This window comes from Carettochelys insculpta, chromosome 3 (genome assembly GCF_033958435.1).
Source record: "Carettochelys insculpta isolate YL-2023 chromosome 3, ASM3395843v1, whole genome shotgun sequence".
NCBI lineage: Eukaryota > Metazoa > Chordata > Testudines > Carettochelyidae > Carettochelys > Carettochelys insculpta.
Window position 1 is genome coordinate 89,947,773 of NC_134139.1, and position 18,087 is coordinate 89,965,859.

The window sequence follows — 18,087 nt, forward strand, 5'->3', positions numbered from 1 at the left end:
GGGGGAAGAGGTGAGGAAGGGAGCAGAACAAGGGCGGTGTAGAGTAGGACAGGAGGTGGAGTACGGGTGGGGAGAAGGCAGAGCAGGGTGAGGAAAGACAGGGACTGGGGTTGAGGGAGGTTGTCTCAGCCCTTCACTGGGCTGTGGGGGCACATGTGGCCAGTGGTCCCCAGGCTAGTGGGTCCCTGCTAACCAGTTGCCTTTTCTGGGAAACAAAGACTGACTGGTGGGACTGCCTCATCATGCAGCAATGGGATTAAAAGCAGTGTCTGCAGAACTTTCGAAGATACAAGGCCACTTCCTAAAAACTGTGTGAAGAGCTTTCCCCAGCCCCGAAGCACAGTAATACTAAAATGAGAGTTTCTTTGCCAGCAACGAAACAAGTGGTGATAGCTGTGTGGAAGCTTGCAACACCAGACTGCTGGTCAGTGACTATCAATTTGGAATGGGTAAAGCTAGGGATCTGTCATGATCTAAGTTTGCAGGGCCATTTACCAACTTCTGCTAAGAAGGGTAGTCACTCTAGGCAGTGAGCAGGACATATTGGATAGTTTTGCTGTGATGGAGCTCCCTAGCTGTGAAGGGGTTATGAAACACGTAGCTGTATCTGGCACTAGATTACCTTGACAAAGAGTACACAAACCAAAAGGGTAGCCCTTTGGAAAGGTGATCTGAAGCCAGATACTGGTGTTGCAGGTGCTGATGAATCACAGGCGCCATTTCACTGACATCAGTGTGGGATGGGAGGGAGAGGTGCATGATGTGAACATTTTTGGGGATGCACATCTGTTCAGAAAGCTGCCAACAGGGACTTCCTTTCCAGACTGAAAAATAACCTTTGGTGATGTTGGAAAGCCAGTCATGATCTGGAGAGACCCAGCTTATCGCTTGCTCCTATGGCTCATTAAGTTGTGCACAGGTAGTTTGGACAGACATGTTCCTTTGGATGATTAAAAGGTCCCTGAGGTTTGTTTACTAGGTTAGACCCCAGTGAAAGCAACACTCCCACTGTTATTGCTGCCTGCTTTGTGCTCCATAGTATCTGTTAAACAAAGGGTGAAAAGTTTCTGTCACTGGGGGGCAGGGGGTGGGAGTTGAGATAGTTAGCCTGGCAGCCAATTTTGAGCAGCTAGACGGCAAGCAATAAGAAAAGCACATCGAGAGCTCTGTGAAGCTTTAAAACCTAGTTTCAGCAAGGAGCCAGGGTAATGTGACGATTATCTATGTTGGACAGGGAGTAGATGTGGCAAGCACCTGGGTGCACTACAAACCTGCAATGCTGTGTGCTGCAATGATGCCAGGAAAGTTAATATTGGAGTGGTGCAGATAAGAGTCCTACTGAGAAACCATCCTTGTGAACTTCCTAGAGGTCTCCATGGAGCATTCACAGGCCAACCCTGTGAACCCTCTGCCTAACTGGAGTGGCCACCCATAACACCACACCTACTTTCTGCTCAGATTAAAAATTAAAGGCTTGTAAACCTCTACAGTTTGTTTGGGAATGTGTACTCACCAGAGGTGCCTTCCCTGGCATCATGCTCCACTGCCAATTGGTCCTGTGTGGGGATGGGCTACAAGGTTAAAAGCAGTTCTTGGCTGTCAAGGAGAATGAGTCCTTTGCTTGCCTGCCTCACTTTAACCTCTTCCTCAGCCTGGTCAACAACGTCCTGCTTGTTGTTGCTTGAGGTCGTCTGGGGCTTTTGGGAGATATCCAAAGAGTGTTTTGGGGGTAGTAGTGGGGTCGCTGCTGAGAATCATGTGCAGCTCGTCATAAAAGCGGCATGTCTGTGGAGCAGAACTAGAATGAGTGTTCACCTCTCTAGTCTGTTGGTACGCTCGCCGAAGCTCCTTTATTTTCATGGGGCACTGCTGCATGTCCTTGGGGTAGCCTTTCTTGCCCATGCCCCACACGGTCTTGTTACAGATGTCAGCATTTCTTCTGCTGGATTAGAGCTTTGCATACATAGAATCTTCTCCTCAAACAGCAATAACATCCATCAGCTCCTGTGGACTGAATGCTGGAGTGCATTTGCAGCCTTCGGTCTCCAGGATTAGCTGTGCTGGCAATCTCTCCATATTGATCAAACAGGAAATGAAAATTCAAAAGTTCCCAGGGCTTTACCTGAGGAGCAGCTGTTTCCTGTATGCCTGGCTGACACGCAGGAGTGAAGCTGAAAGAGCTCTCTGGAGCTGTCATAGCAAAGCACTGTGGGACACCCTTTGGAGGTCAATTCATTAGACTTAAACAACAGAGTGTCTATGCTATCCCCATGTTGACCCATGAATGTTGAATCAAGGGCTACACATCTTTCAGTGGTGGAGCACAGACAGTCCACTTAGGCTGGCAGAAGAGACGTGGCAGTGTAAAACACATACATTATTAGATTGACTTAGCACAGCTTTTGTCGACTTAAGTCTGTAGCGTAGACCAGAGTAAACTTATCCTGTTGGCATTAGAAAATGCATTGCCAGTTCGGTCTCATTGCTCTAAAGGAGACATATATGTGACAAGGACTAGAACTTACCTCCGGTACGTTATATGAATCCTGCTGTAGAATAAAAGATCAACAGCTGACAAGATCCAGGCTTCTGAGATATCTAAAATGTCAAGACTCTGCATCTGGCCCTAATACTCAGAGAGAGAAGCAACAGTTTTTCTCTTTCAAAAATATACTATGGGGTGTGCTAATATATTAGTCAAAGATGCAGAAGTGAGGCTGAACATGAGAAGAGGTTATTTACTTTAAGGTCATACATCAAGACCGAAGACTTTTAAGGATTTGTACCAAAACAGTTGGACACATTTCCAAATTGAACCTCAGGTAAATAACTGATCAGATTTTATCCAACTATGGAACAGAAACAATTAAAGTTGCATCATGCAAGGCCACATGATGCAGATTAAAGCCAATTGTTAATTAAAGCATTGAGGCTGGGAATTACTATCACCACTTTACAAATCAAGGAACTGTATCACAGAGTGGTCAATTGACTTGCCACAGGACGCTAATGGCTGAAGTTAGAACCCAGGAATCCTTAATGTGAACCCTGAATTTTTATGACAACATCGTGTTTGTGACAGAACATCTGAAGACCTCCAAATGAGACAAGTTCTCTTCATGCAGCAGAAAGATATTTGGTAGGCCATACAGCATAACATAAGACGCAGCATATGCACCATGATGCAGCAGAGGAAATTTTTTCTGTAGGTTGCTGTTTGGGAGTAGCAATAAAACATTTGCAAGTAAATGTTAAAACGCAGACACTGTCTTCTACAATGTAGACCCATAAAATGCTCAGTACCAGTTTTATTGCTAGAGGTTCAATTAGGATACTGTGGTGATATCCGTGTACTCTATGTCATGCAATTTAGTTACTTTATGTTACATACAACAAACTGTACTCCACCCTTGCTATGCATTTTATTTATAAATCATGCAACACAACCTATGTAACATTATTCCTGTTTTCATTCCTTTTGCGAAATGTTGGTTTAACAATTGAGTTTATAATCTTGGGTTATCATCTGTCTGCAAAAAAACTCAGCACTTTTGTAACAGATGTTTGCTTTCAATCTTCTTTCTTCTTATACACAGAGCTGACAAGCAAAATTTACTGGTACAGACATACCATAGGATATTTCTTGCTTTTGTCTAGCGTTCTACTACTAGGATGGAAAATCTCATGTTAGATACAGCCTCCCTGGGATTTTATTTATTTATTTATAATTCTTGCTTTTTGTTGCATTCTGCTGCATACCCATCTGCTCCTCAGAATTGTCTTTATGGACAAAGATAAGCCCTGACCTGAGGGCTTAGCCATTTGCAGCAAGAGGGTGAAAAGGTTGAGCTATCATGGTGCTTGTGGAAGGCATTCCACCCCATCATCTGTTTAATATAAAGAATGGTCTTTAGTTGTTGGCTTCCACAATGGAAATATGATATGGACAAAATAACAGTGGTTTGAATAATTAAACAAATGGAGGTCAAGAGAACAGACTTTTCAAAGTCAATGGAAGTTCCCTGATTTCCTCCAGCTGACGAGCCAGCCTGGGGTCGTATTTTAATATTAGATTTAGCAATATTTTAAAACTACAATTCTATGTCTACCAATTAACAAGACTGAAACAAAAACATTGGCCTGAGTTTCATCCCACCCATAAAAGGCCTCACTTCTGTGCACTCACAAATTTCTGAGCACAAATAATTACGAACACAATTTAGATCATTCATACAGATAGGTTCCTGGATTGGGCATACAATCGATGCCTAAGGCTGAGACATCAAGGCTTTTATGCTTCAACAGTTATTTATAGACCTAAAAGGAGGTCAGATTTTGACAATATGTCCCTAATGGCATGAACCTGGCAACAAAACCCAGCTTACCACTATGCCTCAACTTTTGAAAAAGAATCCCTGTATTCAAACCATTGCCAGATATTACTATACAAATGAAGAAACTTGGATTTAGCAATGAAATCTGTATTAATGCCGTTTCCCTGGCCGGCTTCTTCTAGGAGTCAAGAGAAAAGATTAAGAACATGAGTAACGAAATACAAATTAAATGTTGCACTCTGAAAGTGAAGCCCTTCTTTTATTTCTCAGGCCTATTTTCCTTCCCATCCAGTACTGATGCAGTGCCAGGTCCCCTCAATTTTATATCAGCACAAACTACAGGAGCAGTGCAGCAGTGAAACAGGCTTTGAACTCTGCTCTTCATCTCCTGTCACCTCCTCTTTCATCTCTTCTTTCCCCTGATGATCTTTCAGCTGCCTATTCTTTCTTTCCCTTGGGCCTCCCCTTAGCTGCTATGTCTTTTCCACAGATCATTCCCTCAATATTTTCTCCCTCCTTCCCCACGTTTCTTTATTTGAAACTCCTCCTTTACGAAGAAGAGATTCTGTAAAAAACAAAAAACAAAAAAAACAAAACAAAACAAAACAAAACACTTCTTGTGCTGCCCTCAGCCAGGGGGAAGGAAACACCATTTCTCCTCTGCCCACTGACAGCTTCAGCAATGCTGGGTCTAGAAGACCATGAGAGAGCATGTAAGTCTGCACTGTTAGTTCTACTTGGCTATCTAAGGACAGAGGCACAGCACACATCTCTGCTCTCACAAGCAGCAGATCCAACTAGTGCTCGCATGTGAAACCAGCAACTTCTGTTGCCCCCCATGCACATTCAGCTGCATGCCATGGCACATGTAAAATACGTCTGACCGCTGTTGCATGTATGTTCTGAAGGCCCTTTGTGGAGTCACTCTATATGAGGTGGAGGTGGGAAGACATCAGCTTGACCCAGAGTTCAGAGTAAGTTTGCATGGCTGGCAGTTCACAAAAACACCTCTCATCCTCTTTGCCTCTAAACAGAGCACATTCCAGCTGGAATCCCTGACAGCCAAATTGCCAACCCCCCCTGGAATTCAAGATGTTATCTTCACAGAGTCAGTTCTTTTTAGAGCGGGAGTGCATTTTCAAACCATAGGTACAGGGTCCACTGGAATTGCAACAACAGGCCATCTGGGACTGACCATGATAAATCAAAGGCTTTCTACCTGAGAAGAAATTACCACAGTGGAAGGCAGCCATAACACTAATTCTATCAGAAACAGGGAGAAGGAAGACAGGCTCTTGGTGATACAGAGGACTACTGAGCAGTGCATCCACAGCACAGAATACAGAAGCAGCTGATTCAATGGCTCCACTCAAGAATAAAACCTGATAAGGAAAGAGCAATAGTGGAAACAGAAAACTCACAAGCCCACCCCCCCCCCCGAGGAAAATTTGGGGATGCAAGTGCTAGGGAACCCCCATCTTCTGTGGTTTCAAATTCCATTCCAAGAGCTGAGAGGAGTGGGTCAGCATTGAAGAATCATCTCTTCTTAATCTTCTAAGGCCCTGCCCTTGTTTAAAACACCATAAAACACTGTTGCATAACAGCAGAACACAACACAGTGTGACTGTGATATTTTCAATGACTGCTGAAGAATACTTTCTGAATCTTCCCCTTGTAAGGATGGACAGCAGCAGATGGCCAGAGATGGCATGCTTGGTTTCTACTGAGCAACCTTAACACCAGCTTTTGAATGAAACAGCCATGCTGCAAGCTGAAGGGGATACACATTTGTGTGCAGCTAAGGTAGGCGAGCTTTTACTTGGGGTGGTGGTGGGTCAAAATCCATGCATGCATCTGATTTTCATTTACACTATGCCATCTTTATACCCCTCTGGCAATAGAACCCATTGCACAGCTAGAGTGTCATACAAGAGTCTTAGTATAAATGAGAATAAGGATCATTTGTGTTTGCATTTGTTGCTATTTTTCCCTAGGTAACACTTCTCTCTGTTCTTTTCTTTCTCCCAGCTCTGGGTACTCAAAGGACAAAGGAAATACGTAAGTGGTAGTAGAATAAAATATGAAAGACCTTTGCTTCCAGCATCAAAATGGGAGAGAGGAAGTGGATGGGTTCCTCCTGCCTCCTTGCTTCCCAATAGTGAAACTAGGGATTAGACACTAAAAAGAACAATATTTTTCCCCTGTTGAAGAAGTCAGATCTTGGTTCATAAAATGGTTCAGGAGCACACTGGTCAATGAGACTCCAAGGATATGGAATCTACATTTTTAATCCCTCTAAAATTAGTTGCTTGTGTCTGCCAGAAGAACAGGTGGTTTATCAGCAGATACAATCCACCTAATTCTATTTTACCATTGCTGCTGTAAAAATAACGCTCAGCCACCTTATGTTACGTAACATTTTCTGTTTACAGTAAGAGTTCAAACACTGAGGCTTACTCTGTATGTTAAAGTTGTTAGTGCCACTGGAGCAGTGCTTCAAAGTGGCATTATGGGGTGGGGTGGGGAACTGCTAACAGCATTGGAAGCAAGGTTTCTGATGCTATAGCACTGGGAGAAAGCAGTGCATGCTACACATTTTTGTTTCTGTCTGGTATTTAATTCTAAGAAAAAAAAATCTTGTAGGAACAAATGCAAGAAGATGCTCAGATTTGTTCACAAGCTAATCGTTAGGACCCTGAAATTTGCAGCTCTGATGTAAACTCTTCTCCAAGGGCTTCACTTGGACACCATTGGTTGGAAAGCCACAAATTGTGTATCACATTAGAAGATGAAAAACAGTTAAACTTGTCACTGATGTTGTAACATTATATAATGAATTAGATCTCCCCCTATTCCCTTAACTGCAAATCTACTAACCTCATAATCTCTCTACAGTAACCTTCCCATTCCTTCCTCAGCTTCCCACCATTCTGACCACTGATAAAAGAGGACTGCTAATGTAACTACTTTAGACAGGGCTCCTGTGGCTTTCAATGCTTTTACCACCACGGTGTCTCACTCTGCTCCAAGCAGATCTGAATGATACTGGTAAAAATATTGCTGGTAAAATGATACTGGTAAAAATATGCCCTATTCAGTGTTTTAGCACTGGTGCAGCTTCCCCAGCAATCATAGCAGATGTGGGAGAAAAGACTAGGGTAAAGTAGGCCCCAGAATGTTTTTTGTTTCCTTTTTTGATACAGGAAAAGAGACAGGAAAGGAATGATCAATTCTGGTTTCCGGTAACAGTCTGTATTGGTACAATGGATAGCATCACTCTCTAAATCAGTGCTAGGAACATAGTACTGGATACGCTTCTCCCTGCCCTGATTTTAAGTTGTATGCCTCTTTGTGTGAGGAAGTTACAAGTGGGTTATAATTCAGCATACACATCGGAATGCATTGTTATGCAAGAGAAAAACACATAATTACAGTAGGGGATGCGGGAGTGGGTAGATTACTGTATTAAAAATATAGGAAAAATTACTTTCTTGTGACACTAAGGAGTTATGTTTCAAACTTGGATTATAATTGTATGTATTTTACCTGTCTATGAAACGTGCTGCCATACATTAATGTGTTAGAGTGAGCTGTATGAAGATGAGGAATAGGCCTATGGGAGTAGTAATTCTCAAATAAGTGTGTACTGTGATTGGAGAAGGGAGGAAGATGTCACCAACAGTGCAGCAATTCTGGAGCATCTGATTATTATTAGCATTTTACGACCACACTAACAAAGTCAATGATGCAAGACAAAATAGCAGAAAAATTCTGGTTGATTATTCACCAAGGAATCATATAAACACTATTCAGCAAATAGCTGATCACCAGGTGGAGAGGGGATGTATCGGAAACCCGATAAACCCTGACATTTAAATGGGGCCATCTCCCATCAGTTATAAGAATGTATGTGCTGTATTAAAGGCTGATCCACTTGGGTGGGAGTTTTAGGGATTTGGCACCTTGTGGCGTGAGATGCAATTAGTGCTGCAAGCATGCAATCGCACATACAATATCAAGGAGTGTGTGCGTTTATTTTGAATGCTTACATCACTTTGATGTATTATGCCTTTCCCTATCAGAGAGAAGTACATATGGTTAGTATAGAACCATTTCCTCAGGTTGATTCTGGCTTTCACAAAAATCTTCCATGTCACTTTACCTAATATTCTCTTTATGATCCCAGACCTTAGCAAAGGGAGTAGATACCTGCTGAATCAGCACTATCACCAGCTAATCAGATCTGCTCCTTTTATAAGCTCCTATTTCTGAAGTAATAACTGCTATCTATTTCCTGTGATCTCAGAAAAGTCTTCCAAAAGGAGAATACAGTACTGCATCACTTGATTAATAGTACAGATGAATATTTTAAAAAGTCATAGTCATAAGGGGTGGGTGGGGTGAGAAGAGAATATAACTGCAGTTTTTTGTACCTGGTTTGGTTTTTGTTTTTGTTTTTGGTATACCACATTGAAACTAGAACATTATTCAAGAACACCCATCACAGTGCTTAACAAGATTTAATGTACATTTATTCTTAACATGTGGAACATATAAAGATTTTATACTGAATAAATGATATTCATTAAGCCAGAGGAAAAGGAGGAATTTACATCAAGTTTTTTTTCCTTTTTAACTACATTATCTTGAAATACAAATGCGGATTCTCATCACTGAAAAACCTTTGAAGTTGTGTTTCTTCCTTTTTTTTTCTGTATATGTTTTTTGTTTGTAGACTGGTAACCATTTTCTTAAATCAATCCTTACGTAACCATTTCCACACCTTGATTTATAAAGCAAATTGTGATCGGCTGCTCTCCCGAAATAGAGCATGACTTTATACATACAGAAACTTGTACATTACCCTCGGGTTTTTTTGGAGATATGGCCCAAATGAAAGGGAAAAAAAACCTACTGTCACTTTGGAGTTACCACATCATGAAAAAGAAACTAAAAACTTTGTACTTAAAAAAAAAGATGAGGGCATGTTTAATGTACAACTTCTATATACATCATGGCCCTTAGGCAATAAAAAATATTTTAAAAAATGATTAAAGGAATCATGAAGAACTGTCATTGTGGAAGGTCAAACAACAGATGCAGACAAGACAGTTCTGGTGAGGAAGCAATTTACGCTTATCATCGTCAGGTTTGTGTTTAAAATCTTTTAAACTTTAAAAACATTTTTTTGTTTGCTCCTAGCCTAATGTAACCATTTCTCCTGTGGAGAAACCAGTATCACTTGGCATTTTGACTACTGACTGACATCCTCATTGATCCCCTATACCTACATTACTAGGGTTTTCTATTGCACAGAGCTTTGGGTGATGGTGTACAGGTTATTTTTATTTTTCCTTTTTTTTTTCTGAAAAAATAAAACACACAGGAACTTGGTATGTTGTATTTTTTTCACCTTTTCATTTCAAAGTGGTGAGATTTCTTCCCCCCATCATACAATGGTTTGCCACAATTTTTTAAAAGTCACTAGTTCGCTTCCCAAAAAGTATGTAATACAAACATGGAAAAGAACACTGAAAAGGATAATCTATGGAAAAAAAAGTTTGACCTTTGAATGTACTAGACAGCAACTTTGGTTAAAAAAAATAAAATAAAAAGATGTACTTATACACAGACAGCAAATATTAATTTCATAACTGTTCAAATTGATAATTTCTTTAATTCCCAATTGGTAAATAGTGAATGGGGCAGAGGAGCAAAGATTCTTTTTTTTTTCCTTCTTCCTACATTGGATAAACAAGAACAGAAAACAGCCAGTTATATGTGACCCTCTAATCTCCACTCACACATGCTTGGCTTCTCACTTATGTCATAACTGCCCAATCTGAAAAAGTACATCACAGATGACAGATGCAACCAGAGAGTTCAGGACAGCAGATATTGAAATATCCAGCAAACGACCCTCATGCAAAAGGAACTCTGAGCGGTTTTCGTCCACTCTAGCCATGGCCAGCAAGGCCTTGGCTGCTCTGCACATCATGTCTACGCTAGGTGGCTCCAGTGGTGGAGGCTGCATGTGCATGAGGTTATGCTGGCTCTGTTGGTACTGGGCCATAGTGACCCCATCCTCCAAGAAACTTATCAAGTTTCCGATGCTTCCCTTCTGCACAGCTATTGCCCTCGCTGCTAACGTGTCCCCCTGGGCAAGGTTCGATAAGAGAGCCATGGACATTTCTCGGCAGACTGGGTTTTTGCGGTCCCCAACGTACCTAACTAAAGTAGCGTAGAGTTTCTCCTGACGACTGAATGGGGGAGTGGCCAAGATAAGGTCCACATTATTGTCCTGGATACTGAGCTTACAGAGGGTCTCCAGCACAAGTCTTTGAGGCGATAGGACTGAGTTGGGCCCCACGGTTGGAAAAGGATCCTGTGCCTCTGCAGATGGGCACACCATCCAGTGCAGCAAGCCATCTAAAATTGGCAAACAGATGCTTTCTGTGTAAGCAGACAAGTCTAGCTGCCCAGAAATGTTGGCTAATGTGACCAATGTATTATCCCTCAAGACCTCGAGGCAGTCCCACCACCACTCATCCTTGCTGCAGGCCACCCCTTTGTCCTCCTCTTCCTCTTTCTCATATGTCTGTGGTGCTCGCTTTCTTTCCGGATGCTCATGGTGAAGTAGGATCAACTTTCCCAGAATCAGCACCAAGCCTGGATGTTTGGACATTTCAGCATCATTGCCAGGCACAAAAGACAAGCTACGGACAATATTTGACACACAGATGCAGCGTTTAGCCAAGGAATCTTGCCAATGAGTTATGGTGCATAGAGGAGTCTCATCCCGGCTCCTTGGCTCATCTTCTAACAATTTAATATTCCGGTGGCTTTTGGCTTGATGGATACCAAAGGGAAATTTACTGCTCTCTGTTTGGGAACAAGGATTTGCGTCTTCGGGCAATGCTCCTGGTCGAGCTGACAGAACATCATCGATGGTAGCTGTTATGCTTTTTTCCTGTTGCTCTTCAGATTCACCTTTTCCCTCCAGATCCTTCTTTTTGGTTGGAGAGTTCAAGGGTGGAGGGGCCCTCCTTCGGGGAGGAATCTCCATCTTGCTTTCAAAGTGAGTCTGAATGTGTTCAGTGGTATCACCCCCACCCAGCTGCCAGTGGAGAAGCCCACTGCTGAATTCCTGAACACGCCCCAGTCTGTCAGATCTATCAACAACAAAGAGATTATTTTTCTTTACAATCTTTATTGGCAGCTTGTCAAACTTACTGGCTTGCTTTGGCCTCTCGCTTGGATCAGCAATGGCACTGGGAGTGGCAAAAACAGTGCTCTTTTCTTCTTCTGTTTTGTCATTTTCATCTTCCTCTTCATCCTCCTCCTCCTCTTCATCAAAGTAGTCAATACATTCATCATTTTCCTCCTCTTTTCCAGTATTTACTGCCAAGGACTGGCTGTCATCCTTCTTGACTGCTTTGTGATCAAGTGCTTTGTGACCTGGATCGCCCACTTCATATTCCATAAGGATTCCAAAAATGTCAATTAGGCATTTTCTAAAATATTCTACCAAAAGCTCAAGAAATCCAGATAACTGGAGAAAGAAAAATAAAACATGAGACAAAAAATGAGATGAACATGTTAGACTGCATGGAATTTGTTAGTAGCAATGAGTGTATTTTCATTTCACTTTGAATAGTCCTTTGAGATATGTGTTAACTATGTAAGCTAAACAATCTCTTTTACCTTTTATTTAGCAGTGTGATTCTGAGTTAGTTTTCAAACCTGAGGAGGAGCTCAGTGTAAACTTGAAAAACGTCTTTCTCACCAACAGAAGCTGGTCCAATGAAAGGTATTACTTTACCTTCCTTGCTTCTTTAATATCTTGGGACCAACCTGGCTACAAGTACATGACATGCATATTTTTATGAACATTTTCACTCATCCTACAAAACTGACAGCCAGCCTTGAATGACAAACTTTTAGTAAGGGAAATTCTTTCCCCCTTCTATTTACCCCTTTGTTGGTGCAAACTGACAGAGCCTCTCTGATTTCAACTGAGCTAACACAATCTACATATACTGAGAACCTAGTCTACTGTCTCTAAACCAGCTTTCCCATATGTGGGACTCTGGCAGTGCTGCTTCTAGGAGTTGATATTTTTCCCCCTAGTAAGATATATGTATTAGAATGTATTTCATTATGTCCATGCATATCTGAAAGCTGTTACCAGCAGGCAGCCCTCTATGCCATTAAAGACCCTCAAAAGCGGTTTTGATTTGTGCTTAATCCTGGATGAATGTATAAGTAAGGCAGTACGGGAGGGGAACACTTGGATTGTTGGTGCTGGTTCACTCTTGGCGGCTTTGTGTCAAAGGTGAATTACTATTACTACATTCAGTCCCAAACATCTATTAATTTGTACTTATTACTATGGAATGATAACTAGGGACCCTAGAAACCCATTTGCCATGAAAAGATGCAGAATTTTCATTTTTACAGAGAATCCTTTGTTTTCATATTTTGTGAAAAAAATAAAAACGTATATTAAGTACAGATTGAAGCTCTCTAATCCGACACACTCTCATCCAGCAACATCCGTGGTCCAGAATGATTTTAGTTAGCTGAATGCCCACTTGCGGGTGTGGCCAAGTTTCTCATGGTCCCATAAAATTTGTTTATAGACACCAGTCCTGGTTCTGTGCTGTTAGGTAGCTGTAATTTAGCCCTAAATGTCTTCTAAAAGCCCAGTAAGGTGTGGAAGTGTTGGTAGTGCTGCCAGACAATACTGACCTCCCTTGATTCAGCAAATTCACTTGTTCAGCGCCGGTCAAGTCCTGAGGGTGCCTGACTAGAGAGGTTCAACCTGTGCAGACTAAATTTTCCTTAAATAGCAGTGTCACTTTTCAAAGAACAAAACCTCCCTTTCTTGTGGCTGATTTTGTGAATGTGATTAAAATTAACATACTCCAATAAACTCCTTCTGGTGTATTGAGGTTACTCAGTGATGTATAAGCCATTCATGTTTTAAATGCACCTCAAATTTCTCCTAAGCCTTCATATGTGAGTAATTAGAATTATGAGAAGATGTTGAAAACTTTAAAAATCACCCCTAGAGCCCATGTCACTGAGTTTGGCAAGGACAAGTTTCACGCTCATGATAACGTGTTGATCTGTACTGTGTGCAGCAAGGCTGTAGATTACATTCAAATGTAGAACACACGGGAAGTGCTAAGCATAAACTGAATGACAATAGAAAACAATAGGCTCAAACAGTGAGGCCATTGACAATGGTAAAGAAATAATACACTATGATTGGATCAATTCCAATGCTTTTGTGAATTACAAAAAAACTCTTACTCTCTGAAAACACAGAATACAGGCAGAAATATTTGGTATATGTAAATAACACAAACTGCAATGCTATTCATTTTATTTAATATAATAATTGATGGCCCTGGTAGACTTCAAACTTACTTACTTATAAAGCTATCAATAAAACACTGTGTTCAACTCATATATAGGTTTAGTGGCTAGGGAAACTAAAGTTCGGTGTTTAATTTTAATCATGGGAAAACATGCATTTCAGTTTTTTTTTTATTGGAAAATGCTGTTTTTTCCAGCATGGAAAACTGGGATCCCTGATGATAACTATTAAACGAAAATATATAGTCTTCTCTGGATGTCTCATCTTACATGCAACATGTATGTTTCTACAATAGTTTTATATTATTGGGTGGACAAAGACGTTCACGTTGTATAGTTCTCTTAAGATTTTCAAACCCTCAAAGATTAAAAACAAAACAAAAACAAAAACAAAAAAAACCCACCGCAAACAAAAATCTACATTTAATAACTGCAGAAATTTCCATACATCAAATGGAAACTTGATGAGGAGTTCAAATCAAACTTAAGAAAATAGTAATCAAAATCACAGCTAACTGACCATTCAGTATTTTGTGTGAAATATATTGGTGGTTTTAGAACCAATTCTAGTAGACTATATTAAAAATTGCCACCAAACTGGCACACAATCTCTGTAAAAAAGCCAAGGATTAAATGGGTCATAGAAACTTAATGGATTCTATTCTATTCTGCAGTGCATAGATTTTTATATCATATTCATCACCACACTATCTGCAACTTGACTACTAGAGTGGTGCTCAGAAACACTGGAAGGTAATGTAGGAGAAACTTACACTGTTATATCCTGTGTTAAACATGGTTGGTAGATAAACAGTGGATTTTGGTTTTAACAGCATTATCAACCTAACATCTTTTATGGAAATGTAATTCCTCTTTTTTCAAATGTTCATTAAAAAACTGATATCCTGATATGCTTGATGCTAACAGCCAATGTGTATTTTTATTGTACCTGACCCAAAGAATACCTCAGATCAGCTTCACACAGTTTTGTAATGCCACCTTTTCCTGGAACACCCATTTTGCTACACCCTTGACCTACTGTAGTTTCCCTGGACTGCTCTCACATCACAGTACTGATGTGTCTGTATTGATGAACCTTGCCTTTTTGGAATGCTGAAATACTCCTAGCCTTCAACTGTCCATTTGCCCAAGGGATACTCTTCATTTTATTTTTATAATCTATCCCATCCCACCCTAGCCTGGGGTTTCTCTTGTAATGCATTGGTACTCAATCAGCAAAATTAACCTTTTAATTATGTTTCTAACTGATGTTAACAATAATTATTTTAATGGACTCACTCAGTCATGTTCTGCTGTCCCTCAATTTGGACTTTTGACCTTATCAGGTTGAGAGGTACAGGGACATCTCACTTACCTGAGAAAGATTGAAAGTAGCAACAGTGCTGTCATCATACAGAAGAATATTAATAGTGTCTAGAGCCCAGGTACTTTCAGCCAAAAGGCCAGATTTAAGAGACATCATCACTCGCCAGGCCTCAGGAGTTACTGAAGAGTCAGAGAAGAAAAAGAAGTATTAGAAGCTGTGCTTTCTAGTGGAGAACTGGTGGAGTTTCAAGAGAGAATATAAACAATGTGCGCAAAATAGGGGTGTTTGGGTTCTAAATTACGGCCATCAGGTGGTCTAGGTTGTTCTTTGCCTTTTTGGCAGAATGGATGTGACTGACTGAAACAGAGGTTTTCTTTTTTTTTTTTTTTAAATGTTTACTCATGTCTGAGTAGCTGGAAAAGCTAAGAAATAAATTAAACAGAACAGAGTCCAGTAATCATTTTGGTTTCAGCCTTTGACTTCTGTATTGGAGGTGCAGGGGCAACTGGAAGCAATGCTGCGTGTATCTTTAGCACACAGAGGTGTATTTAACTGGTATTACACACTGCAGAGCTCATACAGTAAAGTGTTCAATGACTGCTATGCTGAAGAGCAGTGGGAACTTGAATGAGTGGAGTGCATGCAATAAATGGGTCCAGTCAAAATAGAGAAATATTTGGGAACAACATGGAGAAAAATAAACTCTTAATTACACAAGAGTGAATATGGGAATGAGCACTGACTCACAGTTAATCCTATAAAACAGGGGTTCTGAACCTTCTTCTTTCCCCAGGCTAGAAAATCTCAAGGGCCCAATGGAGTGGGTGCAGTTCTGGGCCGGGGTGGGACTGTTGGGCATAGGTGTTATTTTGCTTCTATTTGGTGGAGGCAAGGGTTGCCAGGGTTCAGACCAGCACTGCATAGTGGGGTCCAGGGAAGGAGTGCTACCTCCACTCCCTAATTCACTTCATCAGGCCACCCTGCCCCTATGAGCTCCACTAGCTACATGAGCAGGCAAAGGGGGCTGGGAGCTGAGAAGCAGCTGCAACCCAAGGCACCAGCAGCAGATGGGGAATGCCAGGGCTCCCCACTATTTGGCACCACCAGCCTGAGGAGCAGCTCACTCCATCTTCCTGCCTAGGGTCTGGCCAGATATTGGAGTCTGAGGGAGGCTTAGGGAGAGGAGTAAGTGCAGGGTGGAGCTGCCCCCAGGACTGGGTAAGGCACAGCAGCATGGGGGGGTGGGCAACCCCCATGTGTCCTCTAAACTCTGCCCATGGACTCAATGATCAGGAAGCTTGAGGTTCCAGACCCATACTGTTCCCAGCTAAAAGTCGTCCCAGCTATGATATATGCATGACTTACGTTACTGAGGATACACTAAAATCCGCACACTGGCTAGATAATTACATAACATGCCAAGTCAGGATGGCTTCTTGAGCCTTACCAGTGTGATTTCACAACAAGAAGTTTCCCCCTTCCTGAAAAATGTTACCTCTAAGAGCACATCCCTACGTGATACGTAAAAGATATCTGCAAGTGCATTTGCCCCTCAGACACACAAAACCAGTCTCTGCCACCAACAAAAAGCCTTACCATCAGAACTACTGGGGACATTCTTTTAATGGCTGGATATAAGGCTTGCCATCAAAGAGCAAAAGGCCATTTAACGAAGGTATGTGACTACAAGTAAACAATGTGACAACAATGCTTTGGTATGCTTTCTGTGCCACAGGAACAAACTATGTTCAGCTCGTGGCTGTACTAATCATTCTGGAGAGGGGCTGTATGGTAGCAGCTAACACATGGAATTTGAGATCCTTAAGCTTTAATACAAAGATAGATCTTTGGAGACTACAGGGCAGCTCAGCATTCTATCCTCCTTTTGTTCCCAGCTGCTGCTGGCCAATGTTGCATCTTCTGAGATGTATTTGACCTGTGGGATGACTACCCTGCTGTGCAAGCTTTTGGTGCTATCATGTTTTAACAATCACTTTACATTTAGTTAGCTTTCAAAGCAAGGTTATGAACTCAGAGTGGAAGAAGAAAATTACAACTAAAACAGATTCTTTATTACTATTTTTGTATTTGGACCTTTGCTCACCAATATCTTTTGAGGTAATCTTTCGTCTTGGTTTTAAGACTGGTTGTGATGCTTCTACAGAGCCTGGAGGAAAAGTAATTTCTCGCCTAATTGGTGGTGGCTGGGGTGGAGGACCTGTGACTTGTGACACTGGAACTGTGGGTATAACCTTCTGCATCTTCATGGAGGGGAGGAAAGGGGACTTGCTTGGAGACATACGGTTCTCCAAAGAGCGCTGGAAGGATGCTGGACTTGGAGCCCTAGAGATGTGGTTTGGCATTGAAGGTGGTGTCTGGTAGGACGACTGAGGAGGTCGAGTGATTGGCTGCATGGAGGCGGAGGATGACATATAAGAAGGCTGACGCTGATTGACATGAGAAGGCCACTGACTCTCATGGTTTATCCTCTGGTCAGGTACCATCAGATCATCAGTGCGGTTCATCCCTGGATACGGTGGGGCCTGTGCAGGGCCTCCAGGGCCTTGCCTAGTCTGGTAAGGGTAAGGCATATCATTTCGTGTTGGCCACATGTTCTGCTGAGGACCTTCACTGGTGGATGATGACTGCATGGGGCCACCAATCATCTGCGGGGGTATTCCATGCTGCTGCATTTGTCCAGGGCCCTGCATCCTCTCCCTGTTGTAAGGATATGGATACTGTCCCTGGATAGGCCTCCTGTCTGGTCCAGAGTAAGTGTTGCTGTACTGGTTATACATATCTTGCTGCTGATTGCCATACTGCATGTTATACATATCCCCTTCATGGCGTTTTGTTGGAGGCCCATACATGCCATCCATATGACGCTTATAGTTCTGAAAAAAAGACCGTTTTAAAGAAAAAGTTCAATCATATCAAGAGTCAGGAATGAAATTTAATATGCAATTTTTAAACGCTAGTGACATCTTCAGTTTCCAGGTCACTAAGACAAATGAAAAATTTCAGAATGAGCATGTTACACAG

General features: G+C 41.7%; 1 protein-coding gene across 14 annotated transcripts in view; it reads right to left on the reverse strand.

The window, feature by feature from the left end:
* Nucleotides 1-9,901: 9,901 nt before the first annotated feature.
* Nucleotides 9,902-18,087, reverse strand: part of ARID1B (AT-rich interaction domain 1B) — a 462,469-nt gene continuing 454,283 nt past the window's right edge. For all 14 annotated transcript variants that reach the window (XM_074990332.1, XM_074990329.1, XM_074990331.1 and 11 more), the window contains 3 exons: nucleotides 17,150-17,939; nucleotides 15,094-15,224; nucleotides 9,902-11,886 (listed from right to left, as the gene is read on the reverse strand). In XM_074990332.1, the coding sequence (XP_074846433.1) occupies nucleotides 10,162-11,886; nucleotides 15,094-15,224; nucleotides 17,150-17,939 (2,646 nt within the window). In that variant the 3' untranslated portion in view covers nucleotides 9,902-10,161. The remainder of the gene's footprint in view (nucleotides 11,887-15,093; nucleotides 15,225-17,149; nucleotides 17,940-18,087) is intronic.